Source organism: Astyanax mexicanus, chromosome 13 (genome assembly GCF_023375975.1).
Source record: "Astyanax mexicanus isolate ESR-SI-001 chromosome 13, AstMex3_surface, whole genome shotgun sequence".
In the NCBI taxonomy this organism is placed as follows: Eukaryota; Metazoa; Chordata; class Actinopteri; order Characiformes; family Acestrorhamphidae; genus Astyanax; species Astyanax mexicanus.
This window is the reverse complement of record NC_064420.1, coordinates 22438697-22459833: the sequence shown is the minus strand read 5'-3', so window position 1 is coordinate 22459833 and position 21137 is coordinate 22438697. Positions and strand designations below refer to the sequence as shown.

The 21137-nt window shown below is 35.7% G+C and overlaps 2 protein-coding genes across 3 annotated transcripts in view; one reads left to right on the top strand and one right to left on the bottom strand.

Moving 5' to 3' along the window:
- The window catches only part of LOC103040800 (pleckstrin homology domain-containing family G member 1), a 52807-nt gene extending 48303 nt beyond the window's left edge, over window positions 1–4504 (top strand). For both annotated transcript variants that reach the window (XM_007237435.4, XM_022677476.2), the window contains exon 18: window positions 117–4504. In XM_007237435.4, coding sequence (XP_007237497.3) covers window positions 117–1117 — 1001 coding nt within the window. In that variant the 3' untranslated portion in view covers window positions 1118–4504. The remainder of the gene's footprint in view (window positions 1–116) is intronic.
- An 11776-nt stretch (window positions 4505–16280) lies between these two features.
- On the bottom strand, window positions 16281–19320 carry LOC111194026 (uncharacterized). Its single transcript, XM_049462971.1, has 9 exons — window positions 19031–19320; window positions 18674–18721; window positions 18450–18572; window positions 18261–18308; window positions 18027–18149; window positions 17771–17881; window positions 17577–17648; window positions 16490–16735; window positions 16281–16286 (listed from the first exon to the last, which is right to left on the bottom strand). The coding sequence occupies exons 1-9, from the start codon at window positions 19064–19066 to the stop codon at window positions 16281–16283; spliced, it is 813 nt and encodes a 270-aa protein (XP_049318928.1). The 5' UTR covers window positions 19067–19320.
- Window positions 19321–21137: the final 1817 nt, after the last annotated feature.

Below are 21137 nucleotides of genomic sequence, written 5' to 3'. Positions count from 1 at the left end.
GGGCAAATATTATAGTTGCAGCTGTTGCGTCATTGATGGATACTCTTTGTTCATTCTTGTCAATGTTGTTTTTGCTGATTTTCTTCTTTCTTTTCTTCCATCTTGCATTGTTTCAGGAGCACGGATAGCTGGGTATTCTCACCTTTACGAGCAGGTAATGTTTAGGGAGCCTCCTTCTACAACTCCAGTACTGAAGTCCTCAATCAGCATTGCGGGCCCTTACCCGCTTTCGAGTCACTCAAGCCCAGGCCTGGCCTCTTCACCCTCTTTACCTGATAGTGCTGCTCTGAATGCAGACTGGTTGAACTGCACCTACAGCAATGGAGAACTTGCTGACTTTGTGTCCTGGCCCGCGGAGGTCAGAGCACGATGTCCTGCATCCCCTCAAAGAAGGCTGACCCCTGCAACATCCGTCCCTGCCCTGAAAAACCTCCCGCCCACTCCTAGCACTCCACCCAATCAGCGCTGGAGTGCCTGTGTGACTCCACCCAGCGCAGATGATTCTGAGCACATTTACAGTACGCTGGGGCAGCGCACCTCAAAAACCCAGCCCTACGACCGCTGCCAGTCCTCGTCGTCTCTGGCCGAGCAGCAGGAGAAGGAAAACAGTGCTGGCACAGGTAATCAGGGATGGGATAATCACGCAGGACGTTCAGGGACCAATGCTGTTGCAGGACGTAGTCTGGGACCTCGGCAACACAGCCTCCCTGAGTGTCCCTCCCAGGGGATCTCTGACCTCTCCCAGTCATGTGACCTCACACTGAGGGATTCTCAGCAAGTGCTGGTGTTGAACAAGACGTCACCGCTGAATGCAGTCAGTGCCACTCAGAACTACTTGGCCAACTTCAAAGATAACGGGGAGGATGACGATGATTATGTTGAGATCAGATCCGAGGACGAGAGCGACGAGCGAAACAGAGTGTCTGGTGTTTCTTCTTCCTCCCAGTTGCAGAGCAACACAAAGGGACAGCAAGGGTCTGCAGGCCTTGACTCAGCCCTGCATGGCTACATGTGGAACAGCCCAGACGATGACGATGATGAAGACCTAGGCCAGTCTAAAATCGTCCAGTCCCTGCGAGACAAGTTCCAGTGTCTTAGTTCCAGCAGCTTTGCATGAAGTGTGAAGACCTGAGTATATTGACCCAGTGTTCTCTAACAAACACCAACAAACCCATAGGTTGGGATGATGTGCTGCACTTGTTTGTGGTTGTTGGGAGACTGTTTTGTCTTGATGCAAAAGAGTTCTGTATACAGTTCTTCAGGCTCCCAGATGGTCCATATATTTTTGCCCAAAGCCAACTTAAAATGGAATTAAAGCAAAAAATCTGGACTACAATTGGTTTCTGATAATGGGAAAGAACCATTGCCATATGAGAACTTTTTCAATCATTTCATGGTTCGTTCTTTTTGCCGTTGCTCAGAGAACCTGTTGTGGCACCCTTGGTTGGTGTTTGTTGGTGAATGTTGGGTAAGGGTTCCCTGGCCTTGAAGAGCCAGGATGATGGGATTGTACTGTGTACTCAATGCCTACTCAAGAGCAGGGAACGGAACACACAGCACAAACAAGCTACCACCTTTAGAATGTTACACAGCTTGTTGTGCAATAATAATAGCACAATGCACAGTCTACAAGGTCTTCCACACGCCGACAACAAACATTCTTATGTTGTACATAATGCAGATCATGTTCTTCCGGCTGCAGCATCCTGAAATTAGAAATTTCGCAACACAGTTTAGTTGGATCTAAATAATACACTTATCATTTCATATGAAGACGCGTAATGCACTACTCACACCTTCCATCACAAATTACGGCTATAGATTCTGATGTATTTATCTAGAGGTCTAGCTCAAAATTAAATCTCTTACTTACTTTAAATGTGCTTTCCTTCAACTCATTTGGACTCTGTCTATCTGAACTCTAGAGTTTGGGAAGCCAAAGATTGCCGCCAGATTGGAATTTCATGGATTAAAAGGGATCTCCATAAGATTGTTACTGTTTATAATGTTCTGTAATCACCCCAATAACCATTTTGATATCCTGCTGCTGTTCACAAGCCATAATCTTGCAGCCATTTCTGATGGCACTGTATTGCCATACAGCTCTTCAGGGTAGCATTTGAAGGATTTTAATGTGTTTATGCCACTTAATGTTCATGTGCCTATACAGACCATCAGTACAGCTGGCAGTAACTTAGCGATTACATAAAGAAAATGGCATTGATTCATCCTGTAGATGGCCGCTTCTAATGTACTGTAGCCATATTAATGTAAATAAAGCTACAAAGCTTAGGATAACAACAGACAATGACAGCTCAGTCCTCGACTGGTTACATCTGCAATACTAAAATGGGAAATTCCAGTGACTTTTTAATCTTCCAGTTAAGATTGAATTGTCTCATTTAAGGACATTTAGTCTGGGTTTGGTGCGAAACTCTTTATTTTAGAGACAAAAAGCTCTCTTAAAGGAGAAGTCTGGTGTGAAATGGACTTGTGGTTTAATGAAACATGATAAAGAGTGTAAACTTTTGTCAGAAAGACCACCTTCCTTTGCCCAAAGCATTCTGAAATACAGTGCTCCCAACAGACGTGCTAGACAATGCTAGTGATGAGGGCATAGTGTTGCACATACAAAGAAATCACTATTTTTACACCCTTAACAAGCTCAAAGTAGCTCCACACTTCATTGATAGAATTCTGAGGGCCCTGACATTTAACACTAAGCTGTTTATACACACAGTACCTTGAAGCACTGCCTTCTTGAAGTTACATCTGATGAGTACAGATGAAAAGAGGAAAAGATTACAAAATCAATTTAGTGGAAATGCATGAATATTATAGAGATATTTTCAGTAACAACTGAAATTCATGCATTTCCACTTTCCCTGCATGGGCAACAATATGCCTCTATCACTCGCATTGTAAGCCTGTTGGGAGCATCGGCTAAAAGCACTGTATTTCGGAATGCTGGGGTGAACGGGGATGGGCTATTGGACAAAGATTTTGTATTTGTTATCATGTTTCACTACACCACAAATCCATTTCACACCAGAGTTCTCCTTTAACAAAAATATTACACTAGATGTTTAAAAAACACAGTCTGACACCCAAGACACAATTTTACCAGAGTTTACCAGAGAGGATTTTGGATTTAAAATGTGTTTTTACTATTGCTCACCATTTTATTGGTGGAGGGATACATGCAGGCTGCAGTGTGCCTAAAAATATAGTCCCCCAGAAAACTAGTTTGTTTGTATTTGCTGCTTTTTTCAGTTTAATTTAACACAGTTGTAAAGAAGCCAAGAAATCTCTTCAGGAAGATTTACAATAAAGTGTTTCACACCAAACCGCCCCTCTAAATGACTGGCATTTTGAAAAGTCGGTGGAATTTTGCCATTTCAAATTGTTCACAAAAGCCAGAACTCATCTGTATACACGTTACTATCCTGTACGTAAGAATTTCTATAAATTTATCAGACTGTATACAAGTTATAGATATATATATATATATTTTAGATAGTTGACAAGGAAGCTTAGCCACGCTTAGCCATGTTTGTTTGGATTCTCTCTCTTCATCTATGAGCAGCCAGGCCTCAGTAGAGAACACTGTAAGAATTTGCAGCAGTGCTGTATTTATTTAGTGTCCAGAGCGCTGAGTAGAACCTTCAAACTGTCATCGAGGACCATTACTATAAATAAACTATGAATAATTTTAAGCTTATTTTTGTATCATCTGCAAAAGGACCACGTAAGTTTGTTTAAAAAAGTACTGTAATCAGACATTTCCTGTCAGAATGTCTCTCGACTTATTTTTTTTTCACTGTTTACTTCATCAAGTAACTCCACCCATCACTACTGACAAACACGACACCACAGTTTAATGTCAAGAAAATTTTAGAAACACTCTGGGTGGTTCACACATCCTCCGAAAGTCACCGTCACTCCTCAGAATATTTAGCCTTTTATTTATTTATTTACTTTTTAAAAATTGGATGTAGCATTTTATGGCCCTCCGAGTCTGACGTGACGATGTTTATAAAACGCTTGGTGAAATTGGTTTACTGTGACTCCCTGTTTCCCGTTAGCACTGTTGGAGAATGTTATTAAACTGAATAACTGAAAAGATGAACCAGACAGAAACGTGTGGCCTGTTGTTATATTAATGTAAATATGCCAAAATAATGAAAACTATGAAGTATGATGTTTATATTAAGTTTCTGATATTTTTTTCTCTTCTGTACATGTTGTTGTTTTTTGCTTCACTGGTGGAGACTGTTATTGTTCATTACATTGCTTTCTTTTGCACTTTTTAGTTTCTTATTGTTTATTTTTTTATTATTTGTAAACATGCTGTAAAGATGTACATGTTAGGATGTCCTAAATGTGTTGCCATAGATTTGCTCTGTAATTTTAAATTAAATGTACTGTACTTTTATAACAGCTTAGTTATAACTGCTCAAGGAAATGTATTTGAGGCAATAAATAAATGTTCATTTAAAACGTTGCCATGGTGCTGGTGTTTTTCACCCATTGGTTAATATATTAGTGCATCTACCAAAATTTTAATCATTAAAAAGTTACTTTATTTTAGTAATACAGTTTAAAATGTGAAACTCCTTTAGTATATAGATGAATTACACACAGACTAATCTATTTACAAAAATAATTATTTTATTGTTAATGATTATGGCTTACAGCCAATGAAAACGCAAAAATCAGTATCTCAGAAAATTTGAATATTATATTTGTCTTTTGGCAGTGTGGGCGGTGTGCCAAGTCCAAGTCCCTTAATTTCCAAATGAAATGTGAAATTTACTGATGATCAGTGATGGTTTGTAGAGTCATGTCATCTGTGGGTGTTGGTCCACTTGTTTTATATCAAGTCCAAAGTTTCACATTTTGAACTAAATTACTGAAATAAAGCAACTTTTCAATGACATTCTATTTTTTTTAGATGCACTAGTACATATGTAAATGTGTACAGACACATACATGGTTATATACTAAGAGGTGAGCTGTTATAGGTAAGATCATTATATTTGGCAAAGACTAAATGAATAATTTAGAAACTACATACACATTCTGTAACTTCTCTTATTGCATACCATACAATCCAATTTGCCGCATAACTCTAATTATTTATTTTTTTATTTTACATGGTAAGAGTATTTGGGGAAGGGATGGTCAACAGAAACGGAACAGAAAACACAGGTACGCCTCTGACTGAAACGAACCTAGACAACAGTCAATGATTAGAGTCCATTCCTATCTCAGCTAAGCAGGTGCGCCATGCAACAATAAACCGCAACAATAAACAGAATAGAGAATAAAATTAATATTATTCTTCCCTTAAATCAGCAGCTGGTTCACCTTCACAGCATAGCTCAGTATCTTATGCTGAGTCGCGCAAAAGCACTGCGCTGTTAAAAAACCAACACGCCTAAGCCACAGCGCACCTGGCTCTTAAAGAATGTGGTGTTAGGTGGTTTTAGCCAACATGTGGCTGCAGCAGTTAATAATGTAGCTCCACAAGCCAAACTGTTAGAGGGTAAAAAAGTCTTCACATTTAAAAAGCTTTTCGAAGGGTTGTGAACACCTACCTGTAAATGTTCATTTATTGCCTGATTCTGTAACATTGGTCTCTAAATATCTGTTCTGAACTCAGTACACTGTTCCATAAGAATGGCTACTGGAAACCTAAATCGACTCATTAACCAATCAGCATCATTCACAAAAAAAATCTTCATGATCTCTGAAAACACGTTGTCAAAGTATTTGTAATAATATTTATAAGGGCCATTCCACTGAATCTGTGCAATTTCTGTCCTCAGGGAATAACATGTTCATACAATAAATGTTCACACAAAATAACTTTAAAATACATTTTATTATTAAGCATAATGTCTTGTACATTGACCTAATGGCAAAAGTAAGATATGTAATTTAAAAAAATAAACTACTCAGAACACTGAAAAAATAGCATTTGTTACCTGTCTCCACTCTCTAACTATAAACTTTACCATGAAATATAATTATTCAAATCCTTCAGAGATGTATTTTTTGTATTATGTGACTCCAAATCCCATCTATGCTTTAAAAATATTTTCTACATAATAAATCCCTAATATTTAAGTTAAAATACACATTTTAGTTGTGTCTCTAGGTTTTACTCATTCCTGTTACAGTAACACATTACCCCATCTGAAACATTTGGAACATTCTACAACAGGAAGTCACATCTACAACTGGAAGTGACATCAGCTGGTTATCCTGAAGATCATTGGAACACCAAAATTAAGTTCCTTTATTAGTTTTTCTGTATATTTGATCTTATTGTAACTATGACTGAGGAGATCAATCTTAGACCTTATTTGTTTATTTTTAAAATACACATTTCGGGAAAATCACTAGAATGTGCACTAGAATAGATGCTATTAGCATAGCTGCCATTTAGCTATTTTTCATGTTTTTGCTATACGAAAAACTAATTTCTGTTACTTTCAGTCCTGTTATTCATAAAAAAAATAACAGGAATGAGTTCCAGTAACAGAAATGAGTGTCATTAACAGTGATTTTTTGTCATAAATATCAATTATTTGATATTGCTTTTAAACATGCTTTTTAAATGGAAACTATGGAATGGTTTTGGGACCATCTTTGGCTTAGAAACCTTGGAAATTTTAAGTAAAGTTGCCTGAGTTTGACCAGTGCATGTTTTGAATAGTAAAAAAGTGAAAAAATGGTTTAAAAAAATAATAATAAAAAAGTTAATTTGGAAGAGTTACAACAAGTAAATGGCACCCATTCGGTAAAATGGCCCCTGATATGTATATATATATATATATATATATATATATATATATATAATCACCATTAGATTTTTAAATTGTGAGATAATCTATCTATCTATCTATCTATCTATCTATCTATCTATCTATCTATCTATCTATCTATCTATCTATCTATCTATCTATCTATCTATCTATCTATCTATCTATCTATCTATCTATCTATCTATCTATCTATCTATCTATCTAATATAGGTGAGAAAGGTTTACGCCCTTACCTGCAGTTCTGTGCTTCACCACATGAGGTCACTATTTCCCGCTCTCTCCCCAATCTGCTGAAGGGATACAGACGGCTTAAAACTTGCCTAAATGCGCGCTCGTTTTTAAGCGAAGTATTTCTTTATTAACCACAGTTCTTGCGTGAGATGTTGCGCACACACATTTCAGACCTGTTTATGCGCACGCTCTTTATAAACGAGGCCTAGAACGTAACAATAGGTTCGTGGGATCTGTAGTCCAAAATCACAAGAGCCAAATACTAGCTAAACTACTTGTCCATGACATTTATTTAATTTCTGAGATTATAATAAAATATTTTAATAAAAAAAAAGCAAACAAAACTGAGTACAAGGTTCAGTATAAAAATAATCAAACATTTTGATTGAATGCCCCATATGGGCCCATTCATTAAATTTGAACTCTGGAGCGCCCTCTGGTGGGTTTTCTCAGTGCATAGTCTTTTTTTTAACAGAAATACAGTGAGGTTATTTTTACATATTTTTTTTTACAATATAGACCGTTTCAGAGGAATATTCATGAGCGTAGGAAGTGACGTAGCTGTTCCTAGAACACTTTCGTTGCAAACTTCACCTAATCTGAGAAAATCAGGTCAAATTGTTCTTTAAAGTAAACTATGGAGGACCAAAATGACATAAGTATAAATAAATACACATATAAATGGATAAATATATAAATGAGTAAATAAATTAATGTTGAAATTAATAAATATATAAATAAATGCACATATAAATGAATGAATAAATGAATAAATAAATAAATACATGCACAAATAATTGTATAGGTAAATAAATAAATTAATAAATACATTTCTAATATATATATATATATATATATATATATATATATATATATATTTATTCATTTATATGTGCATTTATTTATGTCAACATTTATTTATTCATTCATTTATTTATTCATTTATTTATTTCAACATTTATTTATTTATAGTTTTTCACACTGCTAACCTGCCATGCAGTTACAGTGTCTGCTCACAACTTCTCCCTCCTTCTTATCTATAAACCATGCAGAGTACGTTTTGGATAGCGTTTGACTTGCTCCAACCTCAAAATACACTATATTGATGCCTTTTCTACTACAGGAACAATATTCCCAACTTTTCCACTGAGAAAGTAATTACATGCACCCAAGGGCGTAGGAGCGGGCTTGATATTGGGGGGGACACATTTGCCAATATGAACCCAAGCCCACCCAATAGTTTCCTAGAACAACATTTGTGGAAATTACTTTTAATTAAAAGTAAATTATTATTATAAGGTGATTTTACAACCTAAACATGTTACTCCACATTACAGATACTGTTGTTAGAAAAATTATGCAAGCAATGTCTGAATTATGTACATATGACAAAAAAATTCAGTTATCACCTAATATTTAAAATAATATAACAGATTATTATTATTGTTATTATTATTATTATTATTATTATTATTATTATTATTATGTATCGGCATGTCAATTCTGTTGTATATTTACATTTTCTCCTGCACTTTTATTTTTTTCTACTGAGAGCTCTTCTTAAGATGGTGTCCTTTTATGTAAAAGAATGTAACTTTACGTTTCATAGAGACTTTTATAAACGTCAGGATATGTGGTCTTACTGTGAAATACAAATGAACAGAAGTCACGTTACAGCAGTGTTTCTCAACCCAGTTCTTACATATTCTACTGCATATTAAAACTGTTCTGCATATTCTAGAGCTTCCTCTGGTGGGTATACATGATTAATTTAGGCTCCATAGGGGGCTAAAGGATTTTAACAGGTAAACTCAGTAAATGACTGTTTATTAGCTGATCAGGTGGAAAACACTAGTTTAGGGCAGTGATCGGGGTTAAGTAACTGCTTTAAACTACCAACTTAAAGTACTGTACGAAATTCTGGCGATCATCTACATCCAGCTTCTAGATAACTAGTTAGTTAAATCAATTTTCGTTCATTATAGCTCACAGTAAGTCCTGTAATCCTAAATGAATAAACAGTTTGAAAATTAAAGTGATTGGCTGATCAGGTACAGGGAAACATTACATATATATTTTATTTTTTTCCTTTAACCCTGACTCCCAATCTAGCTAATTCCAAAGATAAGCTAACACACTAACACAGCTGCAGTTTATTAATCACAGTGGGTTTAATCTGTGTGTACGTGTATTTTTATCCAGCTATCAGAAACAGATCATCACAGTTTACGTGGTTAGCCTATCGTTACCTTTCTTTTAGAAAAATCTCCGTATATCCAGATCTGTTTTAAAATCAGCTGAAGCTGCTGCAGCTCGATCCCTCTGCTAAATCTCACAGCGAGGGGGCGGGGCTTCCCCAACAGCAAACTGCCTCTGCTCCGCGCGCCGCAAAACCAGCAAGCTGATTGGCTGTTTTTACTGAGAGGCGTGACTTAATACCTGAACCGGCTCCGTGATTGGTCCGGTCTGTCTCCTCATTAATAGTACAGCTGACCTGAGCGAACTGATATCATTTTTGGGGGGGACAAATCCACCTGTTTCCAATATTGGGTGGGACATGTCCCACCCATCCCCCCCGGTTCCTACGCCAATGCATGCACCCAAACTGCGGTGCGCTTTCACTGCCTCCGTTTCAACAAGATACGGATCACATCTGGGTAGGTCACCTCTGGAAAGCGTTTAAAAAAGCTTCCCTCTTAAATCCTTATCAAAAGGATCAGGAAAAGAGGTTTGATTACTTTTTACTTATTTCTGACTATAGCGTGTTTGTTCTGTGTTCGGGAGCGAAATATGCGCTCTCATTTTGACAGCTGTATACTTGAAAATAGTGCCACCGAAAGCGTCCAAGGAACAGACATGGGCAGTAGCTTTGTTATTGTTTTCCTCATTGAAACGGTCTTATTATTATTATTACACAAAGAAGAAGTATAAGAAAAATTATTACTATTATTATTATTATTATGTTGTTGTTGTTGTTCGAAGATAATAATAATTAAATCATTCAACTTGATGTGCAGGAATAAATAAACTGTTTTAAACGGGGCTGAACTTCTCATTTAAAATGCATTAGAAAATGACCCTGACGTGTTTATTACTGTAAAAGACTTATATTAATAACATGGCCATTATTAAATTATCTCGGATAACTATAGCGAGATAATATCGTATAGCAGCATTCTTAATACGTTTTCATAATAATCTACCTTATAAATAATAACATAAATTCTGTGGATTTTATATCAATTCAACAACGCTATAAGCATGTGCTACAGAATAGAAAAAACGCTGCCTGTACCTTCGCACAGTGAAAAACAGTTGAATATGTGACAGCTTCGGTGTTGTAGTTACACGACATCCGTATAAACTACAAACCCCAAAGTGCTCCGCAGCGCTTCACCGGATGTCGTTGCTGTCCAGGTGTTCACCTGACAATGCAGTCATTAGGTAATAGGTAACATGATAACAGCCTTTGTATGTTCCAGAAACGTCCGTATCTGAGCCACTTTGCTCCCTCCTGCAGTCTCCCTGTGTGTACGAGCCTGAAGTTGGCCTCTCATTTAAATTATTCAGTCCACCTTACCATGTAATTGCTGCACTATTTAGGGTGGAACGGACAATTCAGATAAGCAGTAAACTTTAGATAGCTAGGTTTGTCTCTTGTTTACAGTAACCCAGCCTCGCTTAAGGCTGCTTTAGCTCTTTACCCGAGTAACATAATCCAGTGTAAGCAGTTTGAGGCCTTTTTAACGCACTTGCTCGTCTTGTGTTGCAGCTAACGCTAACTCACCTGTGTTTTTCCCTTCTTTTTTTTACAGTAAACTACTGGGGCTTACGTTCTCTCCAAATAACTGTGTGGCAGAAAGGGGGCATAACTAGGGCACTTTAAACGCAAGAGCGCTCGCTCATACTAAAGGCTCGGGTCCAGCCGCGGGGTCTGTTCCAAACGGCACTCATCATGCAGCCTCGTAGCCTACGTAGGGCTCCTCCAACACCGAAGTGTTGAAAACAGGCCCCGCCCCCACAGAGCGGCCGCTGTTAACTCCACCTTTACAGAGACGGTGTGTAAAACCTGGAGATACAGCTCTGCAAAAAAATAAGAGACCACCTAAAAACGATGAGTTTCTTTGATTTGACCAAATTTAGAACCTCTGGAATATAGTCAAGAGGAAGATGGATGATCACAAACCATCAAACCAAGCTGAACTGCTTGAATTTTTGCACCAGGAGTGGCATAAAGTTATCCAAAAGTAGTGTACAAGACTGGTGGAGAACATGCCAAAAATGCATGAAAACTGTTATTAAAAACCAGGGTTATTTCACCAAATATTGATTTCTGAACTCTTAAAATGTTTATGAATATGAACTTGTTTTCTTTGCATTATTCGAGGTCTGAAAGCTCTGCATCTTTTTTCTTATTTCAGCCATTTCTCATTTTCTGCAAATAAATGCTGTAAATGCCAATATTTTTATTTGGAATTTGGGAGAAATGTCTGTTGTTTATAGAATAAAACAACAATGTTCATTTACTCAAACATATACCTATAAACAGCAAAATCAGAGAAACTGATTCAGATACTAAAGTGGTCTCTTATTTTTTTTTCCAGAGCTGTATATTTTTAGTTCATAATTTCATAATTTACTCTTTGTGGAAGCATGTTGCCCTCAGGCAACAAACCATCATTTGGTTATTGGACTATTCCATACCATACCATACCTTATTACATCATTATTATTATTATTATTTTAATGTATTCATTTATTTTATTTTTTAATATAATGCTACTAGTCTAATAGTATAATGTTACTAATACAATCAGGCATACAAGTGGGTCATGAATAACAATATGTGCAAGATTATAAAAAAAAAGAATATTTGGCTGTTTATATTCTTACTTTATTCTTACATTCTTGTTGTAAGCTTATTAAAACTGTTTTTTTTTATTTCATTATATAAATCACTTTTATTAGGGCCATCATGAAAAGGCCCTGGTGATTCAAATAGTCAGCCTTATAAAATTAAAATGAAAAATGTTTCACATCTAGATGTGAATGTTTGACATCTAGAAGAGCTGCTGCCACCTAGTGGTCATCTGGTCTAATGTAGAAATGTCCACTTTCCTCCAAAAGGTCAGAGAGATGGAGGAACTGCATTAATTTAGAACTGGAGGCAAAGAGAAAACATTATAAAATAATGTAATAATTCAAATGAATATACACTTAAGGACATTCCGCCAAATTAGTGCCATTTCTGTCCCCAGGAAATTACATGTATAAATGTGCACACAAAATAACTTTAAATTACATTTTATTATTAAGCAGAGTGTTTTGTACATTGACCTCATTGCAAAAGTTAAATATGTCATTAAAACCATTAATAAAAACTACTTTAAACACTGTCCCACTTTTTAACTATAATCTTTATCATGAAATATAATTATTAAAATCCTTCAGATATTTTTTGCATTGCTGTGTGACTCCAAATCCCATCTATGCTTTAGAACTATTTCATAATAAATCTAAAATACTTGAGTTAAAATGCAAATTTAATTGTGTCCCTGGGTTTCTCTCAGTCCGGTTACCATAACATATTACCCCATCTGAAACTTTCTACACGTCACATCAACAACAGGAGGTGACACCAGTTGGTTCTTCTAAAGATCATGTGAAGACCAAAATTAAGTTCCCTCCTTTGTTTTTCTGTTTATTGGATTTTATTGTACCTATGACTGAGGAGTTCAATCTCAACACTCATTTGATTATTTTTAAAATACACATTTTGGGAAAATCACTAGAATGTGCTCGGTGTCCTCATGCTATTAGCATAGCCGCCATTTAGCTATTTTTGAAAGTTAAAATTAAAGTTGTTGCGATTTAAGATCAGTACAAGCCTGTACACGGTCTGTGTTGTTTACACACACACACACACTGCATATCTGTTACTGAGTGTTCATTACTGTTACCCAGTGTTCACTGCTGTTACCCGATTAATTTTTCTAAATAAATAAATAAATAAATAAAAATAAACCACTTTTAAATTTGATCAATTTTAGGTTTGGATCTTCATGAAAAGATAAAAATGGCTTTAGATAAAAATCTTTAAGCCCCCAGCCTTACGTCTAATGTTTAAAATGAATGGAAACCACAAAGTGCATTTTTAATTAATTAATAGAACTAAGGCTATGTTCACATTACAAGCTATTATGTCCTCTAAGGGTAGAACGCAATAAAGAATAAAGTGAGTGCCCACTCAGCATCACACCAAGCAAAAAGAACTCAAAATTATTAAATAAAAATGTACTTGTTCTTAGATAAAACTTTTGTCCATCCTCAAAACTTAATAAGAGACAAAAAAACAAGATTCAATAACTTCAGGGTGACCCCAGGCCGAAACAACCAGGAAAAATCATTAATGGCCACCTTAACCCTTTCTCATAATTGAAATTCACCTGTGTATGTAGGTCAAGGGTCAATGAGCTTATCAAACAAATTTTGTGTTCCAATAAATAGTGCTAAATTTATTCAAATCAATAAAACGACAAGGATACCCACCTAATTTTGTTTAAAGAACAAAATTTACTTTCTGTAAATCCTATAAACTTCATTTCACTTCATTTCACAAATATCACTGTGTTCATCTGATATATGATATATTTAACTGAAATTCCTGATCCCAACAACCAGTGATTTATGAAAATAATCAGGGGTCCCCAAACTTTTTCATACCTCTGTACATACACACACGTACAAACACAAACACATCAATATATTTGGGTCAGGGCCCAGTGGCATGGAGACCAAGACGACTGGAGACCCCTTTCTCTTGAAGCCTTCATCTGCCTTTCCAGCCCTTGTGACGCACCTATCATCCTCTGCCTTCCACTGAGGTCATCTTCAGATCGCACTTTGTCTGGAACCTCCCCCTAGAGTTTACCGCCATGGGTGACCCTACCAGGAACCTAAGTTCCAGACGGCATCGCTCTCAGGTTCACTGGAACACACAAGATTCTCCACCAACGGCAAGGTGGCGATCCATGGAGAACACACATTCATACACACACACACATTCATACACACATACACACATATACATACATACAAACACATGCATGTACATATACAAACACACATACACAAAAAACACACCTGCACAAACACACATACATATAACAAACATGTTGTACAAGCACACATGCATACACACACAATTTCAAACACACACACATACATACACACACATGCACATACACAAACACACATATTTACACACAAACATAAACATACATACACAAATGCACATATGAGATCGCACTTTGTCTGGAACCTCCCCCTCGAGTTTACCGCCATGGGTGACCCTACCAGGAACCTAAGTTCCAGACGGCATCGCTCTCAGGTTCACTGGAACACACAAGGTTCTCCACCAACGTCAAGGTGGCGATCCACGGAGAACACACATTCACACACACACACATTCATACGCATGCCAAGGCTGCAACGATTAGTCAATATAATCAAATGTCGATTCTTTAAATTTGTCGACTACAAATTTAATTGTCCACTAATCGTTAATTTGTAACAGTACTGGGGACAGAAGCGCAATGGGATATTGGTAAATGTGTCATTTACAGTTTACACTCAACTTAGTCTGTGTCTCCAAAAGTGCCTGAACACAACATATTAAAGATTTACTCTCTAAATATCAGAACTTTCCACATTTAAACATCTGGACATTTAAATGCCTTTTAAATCTCATGTTTTTAGAGATGGAGAACATGGCAGAAATAATCGCTGACTAATTGACAAAATTATCATCAGATAAGTCGACTACCAAAATAATCATTGGTTGCAGCCCTAACACACGCACACACATACACACAAACAGACACACACACACGCACATACATACATGCATTCATACATACACATGAACATACATAGAACAACACACATAAACACATACATACATACACACACACACACACACACATACAAACACATGCACACACATAAATAAACACACATACATACACAAACACACATACACACACACGCATACACACACATACATATACAAAAACACATACACACATACTGACATACATACACACATGCATACACGCATGCACATAAAGACACAAACAGTTGTGTATGTGTATTTGAAATTGTGTGTGTTTGTGGATGTATGTGTTTGAAACTCTGTGTTTATTAATGTGTCTTTCTAAATGTGTGTGTGTGTACGCATGTGCATGTGTGTATATATGTGTGTTTGTTTGAAATTGTGTGTGTGTGTGTGAGTGTATTAGTGTGTTTGTGTGTGTGTTTGTGTATGTATGTGTGTTTGTGTTTTTCTATGTAAATCCTTCTCCTATCTCTATATCTATGTATCTAATGCAACTGTGGTTAAACCTACAGCCCTGCCCATTCACTTCCCCTATACTCTACTCTAACTCACTTATATTACACTACATGAGAACCATAAACTCATACACCTATCAACTACGCTGCTGTGGCCATTTACCATCCAATCAGCAGCATTTATCCCAAACACGAAACACCCACCCTTCACTTCTCCTACACTGATCCTTCACTACGCCTCAAGCTCTTCACAGGGGTCATCCGCTGAGCACCTCCCTTCATAAGCGTTACGTTGAACACCTCAGGAAGACTCAGCAGTGAAATCTGGCATCCCAGACTCACCCCCCTCCAAGCTCACGACATAGGATATCACAGAATATTACCCACGACCTCCATACCACTATTAAATTCTAACCTTGCAATGTATGTGTGTATGTATGTAGGTATGTATGTGTGTATGTATTGAAGAGCTCTACAGCCAGATACTCTACAGACCACCTTTTCAGCTCTTTCTTGCTTTCCACCTGAAGCAGCTGAGCAGGTGCTGTAGCCATCCTCTCTGCATGAAAAGGAACAAAAGAACAAAGAATTAAGTAAGACATGGTGTAAAAACATTGAGAAATTGCATATACATGCATGAGCAATACAGCACAACAAAACAGCACATTTTTTATGAAATCCTTTTGCTTTAAGTAACACTGAAATCTGACCTTTCTTTTCAGAGCTGTCTCCCTTCGCTCATCACAGCCCGGCCTGTGATCCTCCACCTCCAGGACCTCCAGGTCGTCCTCGTCCTACAAGAGACAGAGACACAGAAATGACAGAAATTCACTGTTGTAGACATTTTACTAATATTTTTACTGACTAAAGCTTGTTAAATATTTACATATTTTTACAAGTAATACATAATAAAATTCTTATCAGTATCACTGTAAATGCAAAGATTATGCTCAAAGTGTTGGACTAAATTATACTATGAATTAACATATTTATGTTTATAAAATGAGATACAGTAAATGGGATATACAGAGAATCTTCCATAGCTGACAGCAGAATTTAATCCAAACTCTTACCTGTGCAGCTGGCACTGGCTTTGTGTCCTGAAGGTCCAGCCTGTGAGTTGGTTCCGCCTCTCGAACCTGCACCAGGACGCGGCGAGAAGACCTGGAACGACACACAATGGAGGTCTTTAAGTTAGTGGCAAGGCGTTTGAGGGATCTGCTCTGTGTGTTAGTGGTAAGTGATGGTGCAGTGTCTCCCTGGCTGGATGGCTGTGGATGAGAGGTGGTGGTGAGGTCTGGAGCTGGAGCTTCTTGGCACTGTCAATAAAAACGAAACAAGCTAAGATTCAGGATTCAAGATTTTTATTGTCACGTCACAGAGTACAGGTGTACATGTGAGTGAAGAAATTGGGTGCAGATTCCCACTAATGTGCAGAGAACAATATTTACAAGAAGAATAATAAAAATATGTATAATTTAAAATAAGATAGACAGATACCTTTACAGTATAAACAACATACACAGTATACTCAATAAAAACACACATAATAACTTACACTATAGACAAATATTGCACAGAACAAATATTGCACAGATGTAGATATGCAGATATCTAGAGTGTGTGTGTGTGTGTGGAAGTGAGGAAATAGTCCAGTAGGTGACAGAATAACTATGAGTAAGTGCAGGTAAGGAATGAGTTGAGTGGGAAGTGCAGGGGGCAGAATGCTATATAATATTGGGAAAGTCTGATAGATGCAGTGTAAATTAAGTGCAGGGTGCAGAGTTTGTATGGGTGTCAGTGGGGTTATAGTCCCACAGTAGGGGGACTAATCTAGTGTTACAGCAGCAAATATATAACCAGGCACACATAAGCAGAAAGACATTACTAAATCATTAATAAAAATATATAAAATATCTATGTATATAAAAAGTGTAAGTGCTTACTGTATGTGTATGAGGTTTACTGTGATGTTATTAAATACAATATGTTAAAATTACTCAAAATCCATTTACCGTAAGCATCCAAATGGATTTCAAGGTGTAATGCTTTTAAAACCCTTAAAGAACCACATATTAAATAAACACTGTACTCATTACTTTCACGTGCCTTTCTCACAGCTTCTTATATGTACTGCTTTAAATAACACTGAGATCTGACCTGTATTTTAGGAGGTGGCTCCAAACTCTTCTCTCTGACATTGTCTTCCACGAGGTCCGAGTCACACACAGCCTAGAAGAAAACAGGGGAAGAAAAAAACAGGTTTCCTAATGAACTGTATATCTATAATCATTTGAAGATAGTAGAGAGGCAGAGGTTAAATAGATTATATAGGATTAACTGCAAACTCTTACCTGTGCAACTGGACCTGGGACATCAGGCTTAGTAGAGTCCAGCCTGTGGGCGGGGGCTGCCTCCCTTACCGGCACCAGGACTCTCCCACCATGCCGCCTGGGCGAGGAAAGCTGCAATGGAGTGGAAGATAGAGACTTTAAAGACTCATATTAATAGATATTTAACAGATTTAAAGTGGGATATGGTTTTGGAAGCAGCTGTATGACTGTGATGCTTTTCTGCATCTTAATTCATTGTTTATTGTGCTTTTCTCACCTTCTCGATGAGGGCCCTCAGCTTCCCCTCGAGGAACTCGTGCTGAACCCTCCTGAGCTCCTTCCAGGGGTCTGGACCCTCACCCTGCCACTGCAGACAGGCGTCCCTCAGCTCCTCAGTGCCCTTCAGGAACATGGAAAGAAACACAACTCAGGATTATATACACTGCAATATAAACTAAACATGCTGCTTTTTTTTACGCAGATCAATAAAAACAGTTTGATAGAGACTCACGCAAAAAGGCAGGAGAATGGGGGGGTCGCAGGCGCAGTGAGACTCCACCTACAACAGAAAATAAATTCCAACCATTTTAAAAAACATAAATCAACATATGTTTACATATGTATGCATTTACAGTTTGTGAAACACGTGACTGTGATGCTCCTCTGCATCTTAATTAATTGTTCATTGTGCTTTTCTCACCGTCTCAATGAGGGCCCTCAACTTCCCCTCGAGGAACTCGTGCTGAACCCTCCTGAGCTCCATCCAGGGGTCTGGACCCTCACCCTGCCACTGCAAACAGGAGTCCCTCAGCTCCTCAGTGCCCTTCAGGAAAATGGAAAGAAAAACAATTCAGGATTATATACACAATATATGCAATATAAACTAAACATGCTGCATTTTTAGGCAGATCAGCAATAACTCACGCAAAAAGGCAGGAGAATGAACTGGTCTCCTGACCCACCAGAAGCCCCCTGTAACAGAAATACAAGAAAAATGTATTACAATAATTTTTAAAAATGGGATTTACTGTTTACTGTTACTACTGACACTGACACTGAACACATATGCCACCCTTTATGGCACCCAAGCTAGGAACCCTTTCCAGACTAATACAGTTATTTAATAAAATACTAATGCTATGCTAACTAGGTTAGGCTAGTTATTCAACACCACTTCCTCAGACTCCGCCTGCAGAACTAACAGCTGCTGTAATTCATGCTGCTCCTAGTTTTATCTTGTCACTGTAAATTTGGTGTAAAATTAGATAATGGTTTACTTACCTCCAGGAGATGGTCTTCACTCCGCCAAAACTCCATGTCTGACCGCGGGGTGTCAGTATACCCACACCGGTTTCGACACCTGAAAAACAAAATATATGTGATTAATAACAGAAAATACAAGTAATATAACAATAATATAATAATTAAAACACAATACAGTTAATAAAACAGTAAATATTAAAGAATAAACGGGTCTGTTGTCCAAAAAATCGCTGGATATCCTCAGTGAAAAGCTGCTGCTGCTGCTGCTGCTGCCGCTATTCTTGAGCTCAGGAACTCTGTAAACATAACAATCATCCAATCGTCTCGCTGAACGAGGACGCGCGCCGCGTCACTTATGTAGCCATAGAAACGCGTATATTATGTTTTTATTTAATTTTTTCCTTATTTCTTATTTTTCAAATGCTTTGCGTGTCTGACTGAAAATATGTATACTTATACCACAGTCATTAGTACAGTTATCTCAATTATAGTGCAATTACATGTTGTGGTGAACCCTGGTAGCAAAGAACATTAAATACATTAAATAAACTTTATTTAAAAAAAACTTGTATAAAAATAACAATAACAACAACAACGACAACAACAATAATAATAATAATAATAATAATAATAATAATAATAATAATAATAATAATCATTATTATTATTATTATTATTATTATTATTATTATTATTCAAAATATTTAAATAATTTAATCTATGTGCAGGAATAAAATAACTTTTTTAAATGGGGTGGAATTTCCCATTTTTAAATGCTTTGTATGTCTGACTGTTAAAATATTTATTTTTATAACACAGTCATTAGTACAGTTATCTTAATTATAGTGCAGTTATATGTTGTGGTGAACCCTGATAGCAAAGAATATTAAATTAATGATTATTAATGATTAATGATTTTTACATGCAATACAACTATAATAATAATAATAATAATAATAATAATAATAATAATAATAATAATAATAATAATGATGATTATTATTATTATATAGTAATAATAATAATAAAATAATACTTATAATAATAATAATAATAATTTTATTATTAATTTAAAATACATTTTCTTTGTGCCCATTCGCACAAAGAAAATTAAAATATTTAGATAGTAATTAGCATGGATTTTTTTCAAGACCACCAAATGTATAGTAAATTTGCATTTTAATGTAGTAAACATAAAAAAGTAGAACATTTAATTTAATAAAATGTTTTTTTTTTTCATTTTAGTTTTATTTATTTTGGTTTATTTTAGCTTAGTTTTCTGTAGTATATTTTAGTTTAGTTTTGTCTTGTTTATTTTGGTTTATTTTATTTTAGTTTATCTTACTGTAGTTTATTTTATTTTATTTTATTTTCCTATAGTTTATTTTATTTTATTTTAGTTTAGTGTACTTTAGTTTAGTTTAGTATAGTTTATTTATTTATTTGGTTTATTTTATTTTATTTTACTGTAGTTTATTTTGGTTTACTGTACTTTATTTTAGTTTATTTAAAATAATTGTACTGTAGTTTATTTTATTTTAGTTTATTTTGGTTTATTATTGTTCATTGTTTTGTTTATTTTAATTTAGTGTAGTTTAGCTTAGTTTATATTATTGTAGTTTATTTTTTTTTTAGTTTAGTAAATTGTAGTTTATTTTATTCCGTTTAACTTATTTTATTTTAGTTTAATTTATTTTCGTTTATTTTATTTTAGTTTAGTTTGGTTTAGTTTATTTTACTGTAGTTTAAAGTATTGTACTGTAATTGATTTTATTTAATTTTATTTTGGTTTTAATTTATTTTACTGTAATTTATTTTATGTTGTTTTAGTTTCGTTTATTTTGGTTTATTATTGGTAGTTCTGTTGTTTTTGTTTATTTTCGTTTAGTTTAGTTAATTGTAGTTATTTCATTCTATTTTATTTTAGTTTAGTTTAATTTATTTTGGTTTATTTTATTTCATTTCATTTATTTATTTATTTATGTATTTCTTTTTTTTCTTTATTTGTTTGTTTATTTAGTTTAGTTAATTATAGTTTATTTCATTTTCATTTAACTTATATTATTTTATTTGAATTTATTTTGGTTTATTTTACTGTGGTTTAATTAAATTTTTGTATTTTGGT